Source organism: Solanum dulcamara, chromosome 1, assembly GCF_947179165.1.
Source record: "Solanum dulcamara chromosome 1, daSolDulc1.2, whole genome shotgun sequence".
Taxonomy (NCBI): domain Eukaryota; kingdom Viridiplantae; phylum Streptophyta; class Magnoliopsida; order Solanales; family Solanaceae; genus Solanum; species Solanum dulcamara.
Genome location: NC_077237.1, coordinates 1,154,808 through 1,175,718, shown reverse-complemented (window position 1 = coordinate 1,175,718; position 20,911 = coordinate 1,154,808). Strand labels below are relative to the sequence as shown.

At 35.7% G+C, this 20,911-nt stretch overlaps 1 protein-coding gene across 2 annotated transcripts; it reads right to left on the bottom strand.

Moving 5' to 3' along the window:
• Positions 1-984: 984 nt before the first annotated feature.
• Positions 985-19,024, bottom strand: LOC129896125 (isoleucine--tRNA ligase, cytoplasmic). Of its 2 annotated transcripts, none has more exons than XM_055971958.1 (27): positions 18,343-19,024; positions 16,982-17,047; positions 16,691-16,834; positions 16,084-16,298; positions 14,425-14,590; positions 13,361-13,474; positions 13,003-13,100; positions 12,162-12,240; positions 10,514-10,672; positions 9,598-9,687; positions 8,569-8,702; positions 8,283-8,442; positions 8,083-8,166; positions 7,754-7,966; positions 7,227-7,352; positions 6,713-6,850; positions 6,496-6,599; positions 6,349-6,412; positions 4,823-4,911; positions 4,600-4,741; positions 3,913-3,976; positions 3,762-3,829; positions 3,510-3,632; positions 2,355-2,420; positions 2,064-2,175; positions 1,892-1,983; positions 985-1,386 (listed from the first exon to the last, which is right to left on the bottom strand). In XM_055971958.1, the coding sequence occupies exons 1-27, from the start codon at positions 18,874-18,876 to the stop codon at positions 1,282-1,284; spliced, it is 3,549 nt and encodes a 1,182-aa protein (XP_055827933.1). In that variant the 5' UTR covers positions 18,877-19,024; the 3' UTR covers positions 985-1,281. The 2 variants fall into 2 exon arrangements, with proteins under 2 accessions (XP_055827933.1, XP_055827941.1); XM_055971966.1 differs by lacking the exon at positions 18,343-19,024 and adding an exon at positions 17,128-17,343.
• Between the last annotated feature and the right edge of the window lie 1,887 nt (positions 19,025-20,911).

Genomic DNA, 20,911 nt, shown 5'->3' with positions numbered 1-20,911 from the left:
TGTAGAGGCTATGACTATCGGTCATTGGGTAGTGGATAGTCCTATAAAAATTGAGGTTAGAAAAATTCGATTAGTCGTATTTTCAAAATTTTATGGACTAATACATACGAAAAACTAAGAAAATCCCGAATTCATGTTTGTAACCCCTAAACGTCAAAAAAAAAATAGCGTGAATTATATAGAAGCTATGAATTTCGTTCATTGGGTCATTGCGGATAGTCCCAAAAAAAATGATTAGTCATATTTTCAAAAAATTATTGACTAACACAAAAAAAACTCCTGAATTTTATTTTTTAACCCCTGAATGCTAAAAAGGTGACGTGAATCCTATAGATCTATGTATATCATTCACTAGTTGATTGCAGATAGTCCCCAAAAAAATTGGGTCGGAAAAATCCGAGTAGTCATATTTTCAATAATTCATGGACTAATGCACACGAAAAACTAAAAAAATTCTAAATTCCCATTTTGTGACTAATAAATGCTAAAAAAAATATTGTGGATCATGTAAAAACTATGAATATCATTCACTAGGTCATTACGGATGATCCCAAAAAGTTTGTGGTAAAAAAAAATTATGTCATCAATTTTTCAAAAATCCATGAACTAGCACACAAAAAACTGAAAAAAATCTTCAGTTGTTTCGTGATCCTTAAACACTAAAAAAAGTGACTTTGATCCTATCAAAACTATGTCGTTCACTAGGTCCTTACAAATTATCCAACAATATTTGGGTTATTACAAATTATCCAACAATATTTGGGTTCAAAAAAATTGGACCAATCATATTTCCAAAAATTTATGAACTAACGCATAAATATAAATTTATCAAATATTAACCCATAACAAAATTGAACAATTTCAAATAATACTTGTGCAAATTTCGACCTTTCCCATATTACATATTTTTTCAAGAAACATTACGCACTTTCCCTATTTTATTTGTGCAATTTGGTATAAGATAAATATAATCTGTGACAGCCATGATAAAATGATGTAATTACATATAATATTTTCCGATCAAACTATCATATGAAAAGCTTATAAATATGACTAATTAATAACACCAACCAGAGGACACTCTTTTAATCAAAATTGTTATTCACGTATACATTACTCCCTGGCGGAAAAAAAATGCACAAATGACAATTACAATATTGACCTGTTGTTGCAATAAAAATGTGTTGGATAGGCGCAAATACGCAACAATTTGTAATAATTTGCGCGAAATGTAGCTATCTCTTTTTGACGAAAAATTATATTGGCGGAGTATTTGGTCTGTCACTGTGATTTACCGTTCAAGAAATTATCTCCAACACTCAAGAAGACATGTTTTCCTAGAACCACCTCAACTGGCGGCTGGTTCTCAATGCACTTGACATTTATCTGCAAGGTCAAACAATAAGGAGTGTGTCAAGAATCATATCATTAACTACGTAAAATGCAAGAACACTCTAGAAGACTATTTGTTGAATTATGTGACCATCTCATCTTAAAAGTTTCACAATTCAACGTAGTATTGACGCAGGCAAGGTGTTCTGAGTTCACATTTTCACGGCCACCCAAATAACCAAGAAAATTTAGGACCATACATGAAGAGTAGCTACAATTTATTTGTGGTCTTAAACTAGAGATGTAGAATGTACCAAAATGCCCCCCTTAATCTTATAGTCTTAAACATGTCACGTGAAAAATTAGAATTAAAGAGTTGTCAAAAGGGGGGAATAGGCACTCTTTTTTAAATGGGCTAAAATGCAAAGTAAGACAAACAAATTGAAACAAAAGGAGTACTTAAGAGTGATTTAATAGCCAAGTCAAATTTTGTGACTGTCTAAACTTTTAGATGAGATGGTCATAGAACCCAGCATTATGAAGGTTTTGTTGTACAAACCTTGCCCTTTCCTTGTTGAAACTCCAATTTCAAGTTATGATGATCCCTTGTCAGGAGGTAAGTTTGTAACCCTTGAGAATACTGTGTGTTTCCTGCAAGATGAAGATGGTTTAGAAGCAGAAAACAATCTAGGAATGACTGAAATTTCTGAAACAAGAATCTCAAATTCTACCTCCGTATAAAGCTGCGATTTCATCTGAATTAAAAACTAGACTTGGTCTTGCTAAGGTGATCACAAAGGACAAGTTTGAGATTCCATGGAAACTCTCTTCATCAATAGTTATCTGCAACTTACAAAACTTGTTAACCAGTGTACAAGAAACTACAGAAATATTTTATAATCGACAGTTTCCCATTCAAATCATAAGAGATGAATTCAAGTGAGCAACTAGCTCTGAATATTAACACTCAGACAACTCGCTAAGACCTACTAACACAACAAGGAAGAGGCTTCAGAACTTACTGCATAAGATGGGATCAGTTCAGCAGGAAGCAAAGGAGAACCAATGGCGTCTTTAATATATGATTCCTGTAATGCCAAATTATTTATTAAAACGGGTGGACAAACAAAGAGACACAAGCAAGTTGGGTTTTGGCAATAGAAGCAAGCATGCACTAGCCTTTAAAGAGTAAAGGTGCACTAAGCTACAAAAAAGAAGTAGATAAGAAATTAGTATGAAAAAATAAATAAAAATAAAATGGAAATATGTATTAAGATAGAAACCCCAAGATTCCATAATCAGATTCAAAATCAACAGAAACTGTTTCCTCAAGAACATCGAGTTCCATGATTTTATCTTATTTTGGCAGAAGTGATAAAAGCCCCTTCGGGCTCCAAGATTAATGATTGTCATCCCCCTTGAACTCCGCTCTCTGGAGAATAACCATTTCAACCTCACAAAGACATTAGCACAGTTCTAAAAGAACTATATAGCTCGAGCATAAGATATTAAGTTTTCAGTCTCTTCATTAATTTCTCCCCACCAAAAACAAAATAAAAAAATGAACGGCTCATCTTTGTTCTCATCCTGCATCAAACAGCAACCCACTTTCAACCAACTTCCATTCCTCCAACCTTTTACATTCAGAAGTTCTCTTTTTCCCACCATCCTCCTCCATGCTCAATCCATGTCAAACTCCTCCTGCAAACCCCCCTTTCCAAGAGTACTACCCTGTACGTAGTCTGTGTCTGGGGAGCGGGGAGCATACTTGGAAAAAAAGAAAAGAAAAAAAATGTCAGCAGCCTATCTTCTTCCTTTTTCTCAAGCCAACTTATTCTCTATTATATTCCTTTAGTTCCCTATCCACTAATCTTTCCCATTGCTCCTCGTTTAACCAAGTTAGTTTGTTTCCATTGCTTTAGTTGATCCCCGCCCCCACAAACAACCCACTTTTATCCCGCACATAACAAAAGGAATGGTCATCTTAGGACATGGAGGGTTTACTTTCCAGTTGCCACCCCCCCCCCCCAAAGTATGCATGGGGAAGTATCACAGCCAAAGACTTGGAGGATCCGGCAATTCTCTAGATTTCCTCCTCTATCTACAAGGGCAGATTTCACAAAGCCAGGTGCCTAATAAAATAGAAGCCATCAAGTAATACTGTGGACAAAATGTACCTGAGACTCCAAAATCTGCTTAGAGACTTTTTCATCAATATCCAAAGACTTGAAGAAGACCTCTACCATGTCAGTGGGTTCAAGCGCGGCTTTCTTTCTCAGTTTCTGGATCCTATTCACAACCTGCAACCAGAGTTCCGCAAAAAAGACATTCATCAGGAATCTCCCAACACAACAGTAACCAATCAAAATACAAGTAAAAGCTCGACTATATCTGCAATTAATCGCATTCAGAATAATTTCCGAGAATACCTCCCGAGCAACTCCAGCCTCAAAGAGTGAATCATCAGTACGCAAATCCAGTATCACTAAAACATCACCTGTAAGTGCAAAGAATGAAACAAAACTATAAGAAATCAGATGAAACGTAAATATTTAAATTTGTGAAGGAGGAGATGCTCACCATCCCCTGCCGCATCCATTTCATCCTCTTTCCGATTATCAGGACGTTTGAAACCCCTAACAATCTACAAGTATATTAAAAGTTTGAGTTATGCTATAATACCTCAAGCATTTTGATGCAGTGCAAGAGGTGCAAAATAAGCAACAAAACCATTCCCAAGAATTTTGAATATTAAGATGAGCAAAATAAAATCTATTTTTTTCAAAACTTAAACTCCTGCTTCAAAGTTAATATTGTACTCGTCTGTTGTAGCAACCAAATTCCATTTCTTCTGCCAAAGTATAATCCAATTAAGACAAGAAACAGATTCCTACTTCAAGAGGTTTGACTTAACTACAATAACAAGAGGATTCTCTACACACCCTTCCCCATCAATTATCTTTTCCAGAAACTTATGTAGTCCTCTTCAAGCCAAAACAAGACAGATATTCACAAACGGGCAGCACTTTTGGGCCGCAACTTGCAATTACTAAATAGGGCCAGCATAAATTTGAAGGAACTTTTGCTTCTTCAGCTGCCACTTTATTCTTAATTTCCAGACCTGACAGGAAACTGACCTATTATACTCTTTGTACCCAGGGCTCAATATAGCCAACAAAAGAGAACCCATAACAGAACTGCTTAACTCTTTATGTTCCGACCGACAAATATGAGGAATTAAAAGATGCAAATAAACATCATATTCACCTTGATATCACTAAGCTTCAAAGTGTGTGAAGCAATAATAAGTTCTCCTGCTTTCTCAAAAGCAATAATATCTGCTGTTGACATGGCCTTAACTTCCTTGGCAACAACACCCATCGACTTCCCCAACCTTTTTCCCAACACACTGAGGCAAGGGGAACAGTTAACAAGGTTAATTCAGAGAACAACAAATGAAGACAAACTTGGCAAATGACATCTAGATCACCTGAAATCTGGCTCTGCACGCAAAGAAGCATACTTTAATGTGTCATTGCATGGGACCAAAGATTTAATGTTTAGCTCCTCGAGCACATACTGCAATCACAAGAACAACCAACCACCAAAAATTAAATAAGATGACATACTACAGAAAAGAAAAGGTAAAAGGGACAAAAACTAAAATGAACATCATTATCCTAAGAAAAAAAATAGCCTTTACCTATTTGGTTACAATTATCATAACTATACATCATCATTCTAAGTCATTTCATTAGGATTATCAACTATACATCCTCATTCTAAGTGTTGATTAATAAGGAACCTAATTTAATCAGATAAACTTACTACATTAGGTACCAAATCCAAACCAGAGAAAAGCCCTTTGGTAAATACAACTAAGTTACTGCAAAGTGCAAATGTAGAAATACTTTTCTTGAGATGCTATTTGGTACTAAAGGGGGATAAATCAACCCAACGACAGAAAATCATCAATCGGGAAGGAAAATGATTCCAGCATAAGTACTTGAAGCTTCAACAAACAGGTCAGGCATATAAGCTCATATAGAGCAGAATAGATATAGAGGATTGATAAATCAGTTCCGACCAGCTTGACATTGAGGCATAGCAATCCAAATTATTGTCATTTGAGAGAAGTGGTGATTGCTAAAGTATATTACAAAAGCCCTACACCTTTTTCCAAAATCGGAAAATTGAAAAATGTATTCAGGCATTTCCAAAGAAAAGAAACATGTTTTTTTGGTTTTCCAGAAACAAAATAAAAGATAATAGGAGGGATGATTGTCTTGAGAAATGATTCTAGTACTTCCTAAGAAACAACCTCTCTACCCCACAAAGCTACTACCTAAGCGAGAAGAGACATTCCACTATGCTGCACCTACTTTTAGGGCTTAATGGTAACTTTTAATTCAATAAGTTCCTTTAACAACACAGTTACACCCCCACATGAAATCCACGCACCAAAAACATCGTCTTCCCCACCCTCACGTGTATGTTTAGTAGGATGGGTAACACACTGCTCTACCCCATCCATCCTCCAACCCTCAAACTCTTCCCTCTTCTCCATTCATCCAACCTACCTTACCTGCACCTCTGAACTCCATATCCTTCCTCTTATGGGGAAGGTTGTTTAAGAATTCCTAACTATCCAAGATTTGTTTCATGCTAATTCTGAATTTTAACTAAAATAAAAATGATACTGGTGGTTCCATGTCATAAATAAATAAACAAAAGAACCATAGCCTTTCTGCACGGAAACACGAAGACAAGAAAAAACAATATGGAACTGCTTTTGCATAACAAACCAAAAAACCTCAAGTGTGCTCCGACTTTATCACATTGATGTATTAGTTAACTAAATTAGATTAATGAAACAATTTAAAGGATTATAAGATTGTATTTTTTTATAAGGACTATATAGAGACAAAACAAAGAATATATAATAGAATAATAGGTTAATAACAGTTTAAAGGCATCAGAATGGAATGCCTGTAAAAAGCCAACACTCTAACAGACCTCTCTTAGTTTGCCCGCAATATCGTCAAGGAATTCTGCATCTGGATGTACAACCACCATTTCCCTGAAAGAAGACCAACAAACAAACATGAACTTTTGCCTTCTGTTCTGCAGTGGTCGGGTTAGAGAAAAGTGCAGAGGCTAAACCTGAGAGGAGTTTTAAGAGGTTTGTTGTGACGCTCACGAATATTTCGTGCAAGGTCAATAAGTGTCATCATCCTATTAACACTCTGCTCAATACGCTCCCACCTCTGAAATGATATTAAACATGCATGAAACAAACTTGAGGCAGAGAAGAATGCAAAATTCAGCACCTCGTATTTGAAGAACGACAAGAAAAGGTAAGATAGGAAATCATATGTACCTGCCCTTCCACTATAGGATAGCTACAATAGTGAATGCTCTCCTCTGATCCTTTGGAAACTTTCCGCAAATTTTGGTAAAGAACCTCAGTGAAAAAAGGAGTTAATGGTGCCATAGCTTTACAAGCAGTCAGAAGCACCTATCAAATAAAGGACCTACTGTGTTAGAAAGCCACTGGCAGAAGAACTCCAACTCATAGCGGGATGAAATTACTAAAGTAGGCACAACAAAAGAAATAAGCTACTTCGTACAACTTGGGGTGGGCTTCAAGCTTTGGCTTCTATTATTCATATGAACTGCATGAAGTACCATAACATATGAATCTCATTAATCACATATTCTTCCATACGACTATGTCGTGCTACACCTATCTGTCGCAATAAGAAACTAAACAAGGAATAGCAAGAGTTGAATCTTTGACCAGCATCAGGCACAGATCCCAAAACCACACAAACACAGTATGCTAACAACACTTGACTTCAAGATCTATTATAACAGTAAGAGATGGCACTCACATAGTAAAGAGTTGAAAGAGCAGTTCTGCAGTCTCCCTCACCAGTACGGCCTTTTAGTCTCTTCCGATTGAACCGCACATAGATATTAGTTAAATTATCAAGGAATTTTAGGAGATACGGAACCACCTGCAAAAAGGATAGATAGACAAAACATTAACATGGATGCTACTTGCAAATTATAAATTTCCTATAGCCACACACTTTGGCAAAGAGACCATGTGTTTCAATCTGCTTTTCCATCTTTAACCATAGACGTGAACTTGCAGATCACACATCTCTTGTAACCACAAACTTCAACAAAGAGACCATGTGTGCCTATTTGCCGAGTTTCCAGCTTTAACCATAGAAAAATCTGAGAAGTTTCTAAGCAACATATGGGCATTCTTGTCCAGACATCAAAATTAGGACTCAACACAAACATTTGTAGGAATCCGGTTTTGAAGACAATTATAGAAGTTCGTAAGCTCCCTGTAAATAGTTGAGCACATGAAACTATATTTGGTATCCGACAAGATTGGAAAACTAACCGTGTACAATCTATAAGCATCCATTTCCTGCCGGACGAAATGCACTAAGCTCTGAGTTGCAGAATTGATCCATTGGTCTAGGACATTCGAAGAACTCTGCAAAGTTTTCTGATCAGTAGGAATGAATGGTCCAAACCCATCAATCTCAAGTCTTTTTGCATTCTGAACAAGAAACCTATATGCATTGTACCATGGCAAGAAAACATCTTTCACCTGCATTATAATCATCTTCCAAATTAGGAGAAAACCAAAAGTTTTCTAATAGTTACTAAAATAACTGATTGAAATCATAGAGATGGAATGCCAGCATAGGTTAAGGATACACTTACCACAGCAAAAACACCCTCTTTCTTAAAGCGCAGAGGTTCAGCACGGACAACGGGAGAGTTTATCAGGTATAAACGCAATGCATCCTGCACAACAAACATAAGTAGTTATAGTCTTTCACCAATAACCCATCAATCAGAAGAGTGGAGCACCTCATATAACAACTGAGTAAATGAAGAAGCTCATGATTGTCACAACTTACAGCTCCATAATCATTGATAACTTCTGAGGGTTGAGGATAGTTCTTTAATCGTTTACTCATCTTCTTCCCATCCTCAGCCAGGACAAGACCATTGCAAATGAGGTTTCTAAAAGCAGGTTTCCCAAAAAGGGCGGTAGAGAGGACCATAAGGGTGTAGAACCTGCAATGCATAAGAACCTTATAGAATCCACTATTTGAATTTTGGATCTTCTCTGACTTGGAATACATGAAAAGAACTAAGCTCACAGAACATAATCAGAATACAGAGAACATATTCAGAACATACCATCCACGAGTTTGATCAAGACCTTCTGCCACAAAATGACCAGGGAAATTGTTCTCAAAGAGCTCAACATTCTCAAAAGGATAGTGGATATAAGCATAAGGCATTGACCCACTCTCAAACCAGCAATCAAATACCTGGAGAAGTACGACAAATAGTTTTGTCAAAAAGCAGAACACAAAATTGAAAGACAAGATTGTAAGGTACAAGCTCATTATAAAAGTTCAAGGGGGAGACTTCGTTGAACCATTAGGGGTGGAGTGCTTAACAAGCGCTTCAGCTATATAGGTAACTTCAGAGCTAATACTATTGAATTTCATCTTGCAAAACATTTTAATGTATTAATGTTTTAGTTCCTAAGAAAAGAATTTGAGTTTACATAACTGGAACAATGTATGTATCAGCCCTCAACAGGCAGGCAGACAAAAAACCAAAAAAAAAAATGAAAATCTTGGAAGCGGCAGTCCGAGGCAGCAGAAACTCATTTGTTTCAAGTACGTATGCATTATTGCTCTCCTGACATCTTAAAACTTCTCAAAGAATAAATAAATAAATAACACTGTAAGAATGTAGACAATGCCGGCAGCAAAAGGAAATAACACACACTTCATTAAAATAGAGATCAGTTTCTCATTTTTCTCATATACAGCCCTGAATCAACATTTATGATCTTATCCAAGTGAATATCAAATATTCCAGAGGTTTAACATGAGAATCAACATTTCAGCAGACAAAATCAGCATCAAATTTCTTACAATAAATTTATATGGACTCTTTTTTATAAGGTAAACTCAAACAGACTATTAAAATGTTTTCCTAAGTCAATTTTTTCTTCCTAACTAGATAGGCAAATATGTGAAATCCTTTATTTAATCCAAAAGCAAAAAGAAACATTAATTCGAAAATTGATTCAGTCTCTTTAAAATAAAGCAAATAACATGAAAAAACATCTGCCAGATATACTTTTGTTTGATCAATGTAATATCAAAGCTGTGGCAGCCTACAATTAAATGACAGATTAACTGGCCTTACATCCTCCACACGTCGAAGAACGCCAAATTCAGGCCCCCGGCTGGATGGGATGGTAATGTGATCAATGTAGTGACGATGCAAGTCCGTCACCTGAAAATTGAGCAAGAGGAAAGCCATTGAAGTTAATTGTCCTGATATAAATAGAACTTCAGACTTCTCTTCAAAAAAACAACAAACTTAAGAATGCAAGGAACTCAGCCAGAGGATTACTGGAGAGGATAATGATGCTCAGAAAACTAACCAAAAACATAAACATGTATAAAAATGGAAGTTTCTACATTGTAGGATACGATTTCTACCAGCTCTTAAAGCTTTTCAAGGCTGTTTTATAGCATTTTAAGTTTGAACGCAAATAGCAGTCTTCTACAACATGGGTACTTTATGAGGTCTAGGCATATATAAACTAAACATTTATAAAGAACGAGGTTTCTAGTTTGTTTTTGCATTGGATACTCTATTCTTTAGGAAGGATGGTCTCATCTCTTGTTTCCATATGATATACATAGACCTCTTTCTTAGCTGTCCGATGCACCATAATGACTAATGAAACATGCAGAAAACCAGTAAAATGAAATTATTTATGAATAATGAAGCTTGAAACACCAATGTAAAATTTATGCAGATGTATTCTAAATAACGAAAAATGGAAACTTAAAAGAAAAATTCAACTTATAATAAAACTCAGTCACATGCAAGAGCTTGTGAAAAATATCAACATCAGAGAATGAATCCTCGGAGAAAGATGATAAAATATGAATTAAGCAGTAATTTCTTTTTAATTTCCCTAGAAATTGAAGGAGGCAAATTTCATTAAGAGGCTAGTTCATAAAAAAAAAGAGAGAGAATTATAAGACAGTCATCAACATAGAATGCTGAAAGTAAAACAGGTAATACAATGTCGGAACAAAGGCAAAACCTTAGCACCAGAGAGCTTTTCCAGTTTGTCAATGGAATCCATTACAACTATCTCCTCACCATCCTCACTAGCCCACACAGGAAGAGGAGTACCCCAGAACCTACTTCGGCTAACAGCCCAGTCTCTTGCATTTTCTAACCAATTGTGGAAGCGTTTTTCCTGTAATAAAAGAACACAAAATAAACTGAAGATCCGGATGAACTATTGAGTTCTGTAAAGACAATTTATAAATTCCAACAATCATGATATACTGATAAAACGGAAGGCAGTTAGTTGGTATTCATATTCTGCAAAGCTTCAATAAAAGTACATGAAACCTAATTCAGAGTCTCACAGAACTCGAACCTGGAAAAGCAACTATGCTTCAACAAAAGTGGATGACAGCTAATATCTCCACTAAAGTAGAATATTACTGACAAATAACAGGCTCGGCAGTGTAATACTCCATCATGTAGGACTACGGAATGTAGCGTTTAGAAAATTAGTTTACTCTGTATTTAAAAGGCGGAGGTGTGGGAAATGCTTTGCCAATAGTGCCACGGAGCATAAGCCCAACAAAACTTTACTCCCTCCGGTCCATTTTACTTGTCGTGTTTTCCTTTTGCAAGCCCCTTAAGAAAGCATTAACTAAAAGGGTAATTTGACTAAATTAACCTTATTTATTAATTGATCTCAATTTAATACTACTCTTTTTTCACCATATTAATCTCTCACCACACTTATTTAGTAAAGGTAAAGGTGGAAACTATTAATTCATTATATCTTAATTTTCTAAAATAGCGTCTATTTTGGATCATTTATTTTAGCAAGCGTAACAACTAAAACGGACAGGAGGGAGTAATATTTCAAGTCATAAACATTCTACAATCTCAAATACATTAAAATTTGAATAAAATTCAAAAGAAAAGGCTAAAAAACTAATTTAAATATCTAGGCAGCAGCAACAACATACCCATTGTTGCCCACAAATGGGGTTTGGAGAGGGTAGAGTGTACGCAGACTTTACCCCTACCTTGGAAGGTAGAGAGGGTGTTTACAATAGACCCTTGACTCAAGAAAAACAAAAATAGCTAGGCAGAATGGCATATATAACAAAAAAACCAATAAACACGTCACCAAATTCAAGATGCGGGAACAAAAACTTTCCAGGATGTACATGGCAAACAATCCAAGTAAAGCATGCATGGGGAATTCCTATTAGGACACTAGCCCGATCTGCCCCACACTACTGCGGCAAGGCCCAAAGCAAGCCCCAACTCCTCTTTTGTAACATTGATTTTTCTGATATATGATATATCATTACATTACGAAACATGTGTATATCCCTAAAGGTCAAACTTCATATGAAGAGTGTTCCATGAGGAGCTTTAAACAGTAAGTATTTTGTAGTAAACTCCACTAACACCTAAAACAAAGTAAAAACAAGGAGACCAATATGGAGTAAATTAAAAGGTTTTTTTGGGGGCAGCAGCTAGCATGTGCATGGAGTAACAATTAATAATGCCTGACAATACATGGAGTGGAACTAACACAAACCAGTGTAACAAAACAAATCAGTAAATCAAATAAGTATAAATTACTGAGAACACAATAATTTTTCAATTATGACAACAAAAAAGATAACCACGGACAGGAAATAGTAACTAACCTTCACAAAATCAGGAACCCAGTAGGTTTGCTTATTGTTCTCTAGCAATTGATCCTTAATCTTTTCCACCATAATAAACCTGGCCATATCACAAACAATACCATCCCGGAAAAAAAAAGTAATACAGAGATCAATGGATGTATGATAGCATATAAACATTAATGGTCATTAAAAAGAGAAAATAAACATTATAAGAAAACGACTTGTCAAAGTAAAATATGCGATATCAGGTGCTAATAAAATTCATGAATTTTCAATTGCCATGAAACTAAAAAGGCAACCCAGTAAATCATGAAAAAGCAAGCCAGCAATGCACAAAAGAGGAAAGATGCCATTAAAAAGCATTCATAAATACACAAAACTGACAATAAAGCTTAACAATATATAGATGCGGGAAAGCATGATTTAGATGCTTGAACCATTGATGATCCTTCAAAGTCATTCTTTTCCATACATATGGTTAAAAAAAACTAGGGGCCAAACAGTGGTCTCGGGTCCGAGCCCTGTTGGGTATGGAGTCACCTTTGTTAGGGATTGCTCTAACCCCATGCGGGACTTCCGTCGGGCACCAATACGGGTACCAAACACCGGTAGGAAACCAAAAAATAAAAAATAAAGAAACATCCGCAATGATACACTCAATATCATGTAATTCAAAGTGACAGTATCAAAAGAGAAAATGGAGAAAAGCTATGTGCATAGGGAGACAATACAAAACAAGCTGATCTCATTCCAAAAAGCCATAATCTCAGAGGACTAGATAAATACGGTAGCATAACACAACATAAAAATAAAGGCTAGAAACAGTGGGTGATGCATGGAATGATCTGAAGTATGTTACCAGCTAGGAACTGCTCTGTAAATCAGAGGTGTGTCAGATCTCCAGCAAAAAGGGTAAGAATGCATAAACTTTCCAGATTTGACAAGCCTTCCTTTATCCTGAACCAACAAAAGTATAGGCAGCTTGGATGTTGACCATAACTAAATAAACGACCATAAATTTATAAAAACATAAACAGACACAATCCCTCACTCAGATTGAGGACAAGCTACCTACAAGGTTTATGGTAAACCATATTCTCTTTGATGAGCGTTTTCAGCCGATTTTATTCAGAAATATTGTCATAATCTCACCCCTGTTCCGTAAAAATTAAAGGCATGTACATTATATTGCCACAAAAAGTATTAGAGTCTCTTGCCTTCACTGCTTGAGTGATATCATTATCTGCATCCTTAACGTATTTTTCTCTGAAGTCAGTAATTCTATCAGTAAAGCGGCCATTATCATCTACCGCCACAATCAGGCTCTCCCCCTACAGAAAGAAAAAAATCAAAAAAGTCAATTTCATTGGGGTTCAAGGTCACCATATCATTTTTTTTATCAGGTAAACGTATTTTCATTCATAAACATGGCCAAAAAAGTTGGCCGTATAACAAGAGGCATACCAAAAGGTAAAAAGGATGTTTGTTTGTTTTTTTGGGGGGGAGGGGGGGGTGGATCAAGGTCACAATATCATTAAACACAACAAATACAAAAAGGCTGATTTAGTCAAACACTTGGGTAAATGTCTTGCAGTTACAATATATGCCACTTAGTTTGCAAAGAAAGAGCAAGAAAAATGCTATAATCCACAATGTACTTCATCGGCAAGAGAACCATGATTCCATGAAAATCAAGATACTCTTAGATAATTCTAAGAGCCAGAAGAGATGGCAGAGATTGATTCCCTCATGTATATGGTGGTCAGTATGGAGGGAGAGAATGCCATATGTTTTGAAGAAAGGTACAATTCCATTCACAAAGTCAAATGGAATGTATTAGAAGATACTGAACAGATTATAGATCTGATAGGGAGTCTGTAATTTTAAATTTTTGGTGGTGGCCAGCATATCTTCAATGCTGAAGGATATAAATTTACCCATTTCAAAAAAAAAAAATTAAGGGGTAAGAAAGACCATCAAAAGGCCGAAGTAAACAAGCACAATCAGCTCCTAACATTTTCAAAAGCCCCTGAGACATTATTCCAGTACATTTTTCCAGGAAGAAAGGATGATCCCAAGTCAGACGTTGCATCGGAAAGTAAAAGTGATAAACTCATGCAGGTCCTCGCACTTGTAAGAATGTATTACATGGTCAAAAGCTAATAACAAAGCATATAAGTTCCAGAGGATATATACATATACAGACAATGGCACAAGTTTTTTATTACAGGCAAATAGGATTAATTGCAAGAATACTTTGAAGTTCCATAAGTTCTCAAACCTTATTGATTATGTTGTTTGCAATACAAACACGATAATCGTCCTCACCAAAGGCTGGAGCACAATGAACTATCCCAGTACCACTGTCAGAAGTCACATAATCATCTGCAACGACTCTGAATGCTGAATCAGAAAAATCCTTGAAGTAATTGAATAGTGGAACATACCTGCATTGAATATCTATATAAGCTTTCCTGATAACATATCTACAAGTTAACCTTGAAAGTCAGTACTGGCACTAAAAGTTAAGTTCACCACTGATCAAATTATTAGTGTCTCGTGCAAAAGAAAAAAGGGAAAATCTTAATTGTGGGAAGGGATTTATCGTCATCCAACAAAATGACCACATGTATTGGTGCTTAAAATACAAAAGAACAAACTGAGTTGTGCTGATACTTCTATAAAATTTTACCTTATCAACAAAAAAAACTGAGTCTAGATAATAGGTCCAGGTAAAAGAGAATATCCAAAATTTTCTCAGATATATGCTTAAAATCATATGAAGACCAATACTTAGGTCCAAGAAGGCTAAAGAGAACCTTCGGATGTACTAGGCTACATAATACACACAATGCCTATAAGCCCTTCCACTACCGATATCTTCTCTGTTTTCCTGCCTCTAACTTTCTAGCTTCAATTAAGTGAACTCTGCCATGCCCCACAAAAATTTATACTTAGCAGACCACCTAACCACCCAATCAATCAATCACCATCCAACCCATCCAACCACCAAAATAGAGAGATGGTAGTCGGGGGTTCCGTGTGGAGGACGGTAAGCATATCACTGCCAAGCATGCCATTTTGCATCTTCTAAGAAACAGGTTACCACTATAATGTTCATTACCTTCCAAACTTCCCCATTTATTACAAGAAAATAGGCAGCAAATGGGAACAAGGAACAGTAACTGGTGGACAGGATCCTAAAATCAGATATTAGACACACACCTGGCACCACACATTCTAGCATGCTTAAAGCCACTTCATTTGACGAATTTTTTTAGAAAGATAGCCACTTCATTTGACAATTGAGTTCAATCTTAATCAAAACACTTGCATATCAATTCTTCACGTAAAAGAAATGCTCCATTTGATGTCCCTTGTTTTTGACAATTTGCTCTCTTAGGATCTTTCTTTTCTTTTTCATATTTTAGGGTAAGGTTAATTTCCTGATTACAAACCAAAAAACAAAAGAAAAAACTTGGGATCATACTCATAGAAGACTTTCCTACACGAGGAGGTAGAGAAGTGTGAAGTCACACCTGCTAGTTACACAAATGATAAGACCAAATATATCCAGAGTCAACAATCTATCAAAATTCAATGTGCTGGCAAGTGTCAAAGATTAACCTTTCAAGGAGCTCGTTCGAATAATTGAAGTCATAGCTGGTAAATTCATTAAACATGTTCAACAAAAACAAAACAAAACGAAAAAACTAAGACAAATTACCAATGAATGGCTTTTATTTACAATGCGCAGCATGAGTTGGTCAAATATGAATCAGTATACAAGGTAGAAGACATGTAAATCAAGTGAACCTCAAATTAGACGTAAAGATGAGAAGATCACTTCCATCAACTTTCATTCAAGATACTGTGGACGACAAGAACAAAACTTTGTGCAGCATATCAATTGACAAAGTTCAAGATGAAAATTGCTCACTTCTTCCCCACAAGGGACGACCCAGGAAATTTATCCATCACTTCATAAGTTTCGACATTCTGCGATTTACCACCAGAAGGCTTTGTCTTAGAATTTGGGATTTGAGTGTCAGCAGCAGGTCCATTTGGGGTGACCTTTTTGGTCTTCTCAACTGGTAGCTCGGCCAATCGAGATTCCGCCACCACATAGATCTTCCCGTTGAATTTATTGCGAACCTGATCATATTACCAAATCAACATTAACAAGCTTAGATTAAAGTAAATATTGCCAGATTTAGACACTTGCTCCATACCAATAAGAAAGAAATATGATATGTGTTTCTTTTCTTAAACTGAATAAATCTTATCAAGAGACTTCCACACTCTAATTAAATGACTGTCATCTAATGTACAATTTGATTAAATGTAATGAACAATTAATACATCAAAGAGCAGGAAGTTAACAAAACTGAATACCTTTGACCTTATAACAACAATACTAACCACGTTTGAAGTACTATAATAGGTTAAAGTAAAAGCAAGCCCTTCGGACTCTGAAAGTATTCTAAATCCAATTAAAGCAACAATTCACTCAAATTTCAAACCAGAAGTTTTACTAAAGGACTAACCTTGACGTATACAAAATTAGCGTTGACACAAAGAGCAAGATTACTTGGAAGGGTCCAAGGAGTTGTAGTCCATGCAACAAAGGATGCACCCTCAGGTTCATCTACTATAGGGAAGGAAACCATGATTTCAGGGTCACTTACTTCCTGCACCAGACCCAAAAATGGAAAATAACTTTTTAAACTTCTTGATGAAAGAAAGATAATTTCATAAAAGCACATAAATAAGCAATCACCGGAACAAGGAGAAAAAAATTGCACTTTGTGCGCTGCTAAATGATTTCCATTACAGACCTTGTAATTTGAATTAGCTTCAAAATTGGATAACGGAGTCTTCAAACCAGTACTATATGGCATAACCTGCAAAAACAAAAATCAAGAAAAGAGTCAAATTTCTTTGAAACCCAACTACACTACTGCTTCTTTCAAACCCAACAAACCTTGAAGCCTCTATAAACAAGACCCTTTTGAAACAGCGGAGCAAAAACCCACCAAACACTCTCCATAAACTTCAAATCCATAGTCTTATACCCATTCTGAAAATCAATCCATCTCCCCATTCTCACCACAGTTTTTTCCCATTCACCAACATACCTTGTCACAATAGCCCTACATTCCTCATTATACTTATCAATCCCCATATCAATCACTTGGTGTTTAGTCTTAATCTCAAGTTTCTCATCAATCTCACTTTCAACTGGTAGCCCATGACAATCCCACCCAAATCTTCGGGTCACATGATGACCCGTCATTGATTTATACCGGGTCACAATATCTTTTATTGTACCAATTAATATGTGGCCATAATGAGGTAAACCGGTTGCAAAAAGACTTGAATTAAGAAAAGGAGACAACTTTGACCAACTAAGGACAAAGCTTCTACTAATTAGGGATTAAGTTAAGTGGGGTAAAATGCACTCCCTCCGTCTTTGATCACTTTCTCTTTTACGCGCATATTAAGAAATCATAAATAAGAGGGTAGTTTACTAATTCACCCCTTAAGAACTTCTTTGGAACTTAACAAACAAGTGTGAACACTTTCAAAAAGAATTAATTGTAAGGGTAATATGGTTGGTAGATTGATCAAGGTAGCACAAACAAGCCCGGACGTGCGGACCACAGCGGAAAAAAGGAGGTTTCCTCAATCCAAATACTCATTTTTTATTTTTTTATTTTGAGAAAGGTTAAAGTATTACAATTATTTAGAACAAAGGCTGTGATGATAGCCATATATTACTCAACAGATTGTTCTTAGATTTTATTTTTGGGAAAAAAAAGATACTAGATCAAGCATCATCCTGAATTACGCTGTTGTTTCTTTCAAACCAACTACACTATTGTATCTGGCAAGTGGAACTCACATTTTCAAACCAACTACATTATTGTATCTGGCAAGAGGAACTCACATGAGTTTGAGCATGCTGGCTGATGGATTAATTATTGTATTATATTTAAGCGCAAAAAATCTTGACTAATTGTTTTTTTTAGTTAAGTGAAAAGCATACTATAAACATCAGCACAAATGGATTGATTTAGGTAACCTTTTTCTTTAGAAAGGTTATTGTATTATATTTCAGCACAAAGAATTAAAAAGCATACATAAAGAATCATATTGGGTTATATATGAAATTAAAGAAAAAGAAAAAAGGACAAACCTTGAAGCCTCTATAGACAAGACCCTTTTGAAACAGCTGAGCAAAAACCCACCAAACACTCTCCATAAACTTCAAATCCATTGTCTTATACCCATTCTGAAAATCAATCCATCTCCCCATTCTCACCACAGTTTTTTCCCATTCACCAACATACCTTGTCACAATAGACCTACATTCCTCATTATACTTATCAATCCCCATATCAATCACTTGTTGTTTAGTCTTAATCTCAAGTTTCTCATCAATTTCATGTTCAACTGGTAATCCATGACAATCCCACCCAAACCTTCGGGTCACATGATGACCCGTCATTGATTGATAGCGGGTCACAACATCTTTGATTGTACCAGCTAATATATGACCGTAATGAGGTAAACCGGTTGCAAATGGAGGACCATCATAGAAGATATATTCGGGTTGATTTTTGGTTTTTTCAAGCTGGGTTTCGAATGCTTTAACTTGTTCCCACCATTGAAGGATTTTTTGTTCTTGATTTGGGAAAGAGAAATCTTTGCCTTCACATACATCTTCCATTGATGCGAAGGCAGAGAGAGAAAGATAGAATCGGCGTGTAGAGATGTATAGAAATGCTAGGGTTTAAGAGCTAGAGTGAGGAAGAAGAAGAAGGGGGTTACTACAACTAATGTTTCTTTTATGTATAATTTTTCATAAGCATTTCATATTTGTATTGGAGCAATTAATTTAAATTCACCTTATAAGGTTTTATTCACTAAAGCATTATTTATCAAGTATTTTTTGGTCACAATTAATGTTAAGTTTGGCCTGAAAATTATGAGTATTTGAATACAACAACAACCCAGAGAAATCCCACATCGTGGGGTTTGGGGAAAATTGTGAGTATTTGAATGATATTAGAAAGTGAGAGCTGTATTTTTATTTTTGTGAGTAATTTAAAAATTAGTAATTGAGTGGAAAATTGGGAGAGAGGCAAACTCTACTAAGTGCCCGTTTGCATGTGCTTAAAAAAATTAATTTTTATGTATGAAGTGTTTTTAGAACTTTGAAGTGCTGAAAGTTATTTTTATAAATAAGCAGTTGAGTGTTTGAATAAAAGTGCTTATGTTGAAATAAAAGTGCTTATGTTGAAAATAAGTGTTTGAATTTTAGGGTTAAAAGAATAAAAAGAGTAGTTTGGAATTTAATTAAAATATAAAAGATATAAAAGTAATTTCTATGGTCAAACAAAATGACTTTAAGAACTTAGAAAAAAAAATAGAAATCCTAACTTTTCATTTTTGACTGATTTTAAGAATTTTATGGCTTAAAATTAGCATTAGGCAAACACGTCCAAAAGTTATAAAGTTACTTATAATTTCCTAGTTTTTTCTTACAAATGTATATGCCTACTTTTTCTCTGAATTAAAGGCTCTTTCTCGGTTCTTTAGACATTTTGGACGACATGTCTACTTGAGTTGTATGTTTCCAACTCAAATATGGATCTCTTCAAAAAATTAATTATTCTCATAATTTTAATTTATTTGTCTTATTTTTTTAATTAATTACATTAAAATTATTATAAATCATAATAAATAATAACTTAAAATATTATGTTGTGTATATTTGAAAATATCGTAAAAAATATTATAAATTATAATAATTAACAACTTAAAATATTTTGATATCTATTAAGAGGCAACAAGGTGGTTTCGGGAAAAAATTTATAAATATCTCATTCATCGATGGCGTTATTGCCTCGCCAATAAAATGCTCACAAACCCTTCTAAAGCACAACCGGGGCTACTGGAGCCGTTACCTAGGTCAATACGGACGCTATTATCGAAGAATCTAAGAAAATTCGACCGGGACACCCGGCACCTAAAAAATCCGTGGGCTAACTAACACAAACGAAAAACTGGCAAAATTGCTTAATTCCTATTGCGTTGTCAATAAAATGCTCTTAAATCCCTATAAAGCGTCACCGGAGCTACTGGAGTCATTCCCTAGGTCATTATGGACGTTACTATTGAAGAATTCAATAAATTTCGACCCGGATCCCCGACACCTAAAAAATCCGTGGGTTAACACACACGAAAAACTGAGAAAATCGCCTAATTTCTATTGCATCGCTAATAAAATGCTCCTAAACCCCTCTAAAGCATCGCCGGAGCTACTAGAGTCGTTCCCTAGGTCATTACGGACGCTACTATAGAATTATCCAAGAAAATTCGACTCAAACCCTCGGCACCTAAAAAATCTGTGGGCCAACACACACGAAAAACTGGCAAAATCGTCTAATTTCTATTGCATCGCCAATAAAATGTTCCTAAACCCTTCTAAAGCGCCGTCGGGGCTACTGACGTCGTTTCTTAAGTCGTTACGGACGCTACTATGGAAGAATCTAAGAAAATTTGAACCGGACCCCCGGCACCTAAAAAATCTGTGGGCTAACACATACGAAGAACTGGCCAAATCGCTTAATTCCTATTGCGTCGCCAATAAAATATTCCTAAACCCTTCTAAAGCACGCCGGGGCTACTGGAGTCGTTCCCTAGGTCGTTATGTACGATACTATGGAAAAATCCAAGAAAATTCGATCCAAACCCCCAAC

Excerpts from the sequence above, each read along its gene's own strand:
- LOC129896125 (XM_055971958.1), bottom strand. The coding sequence starts at position 18,876 with ATGGAAGATGTATGTGAAGGCAAAGATTTCTCTTTCCCAAATCAAGAA. Across the intron at positions 9,688-10,513 it reads AAAAGCTCTCTGGTGCTAAG|GTGACGGACTTGCATCGTCA; the intron begins GTTTTGCCTTTG and ends CTCAATTTTCAG. Across the intron at positions 3,633-3,761 it reads AGGCTGGAGTTGCTCGGGAG|GTTGTGAATAGGATCCAGAA; the intron begins GTATTCTCGGAA and ends CTCTGGTTGCAG.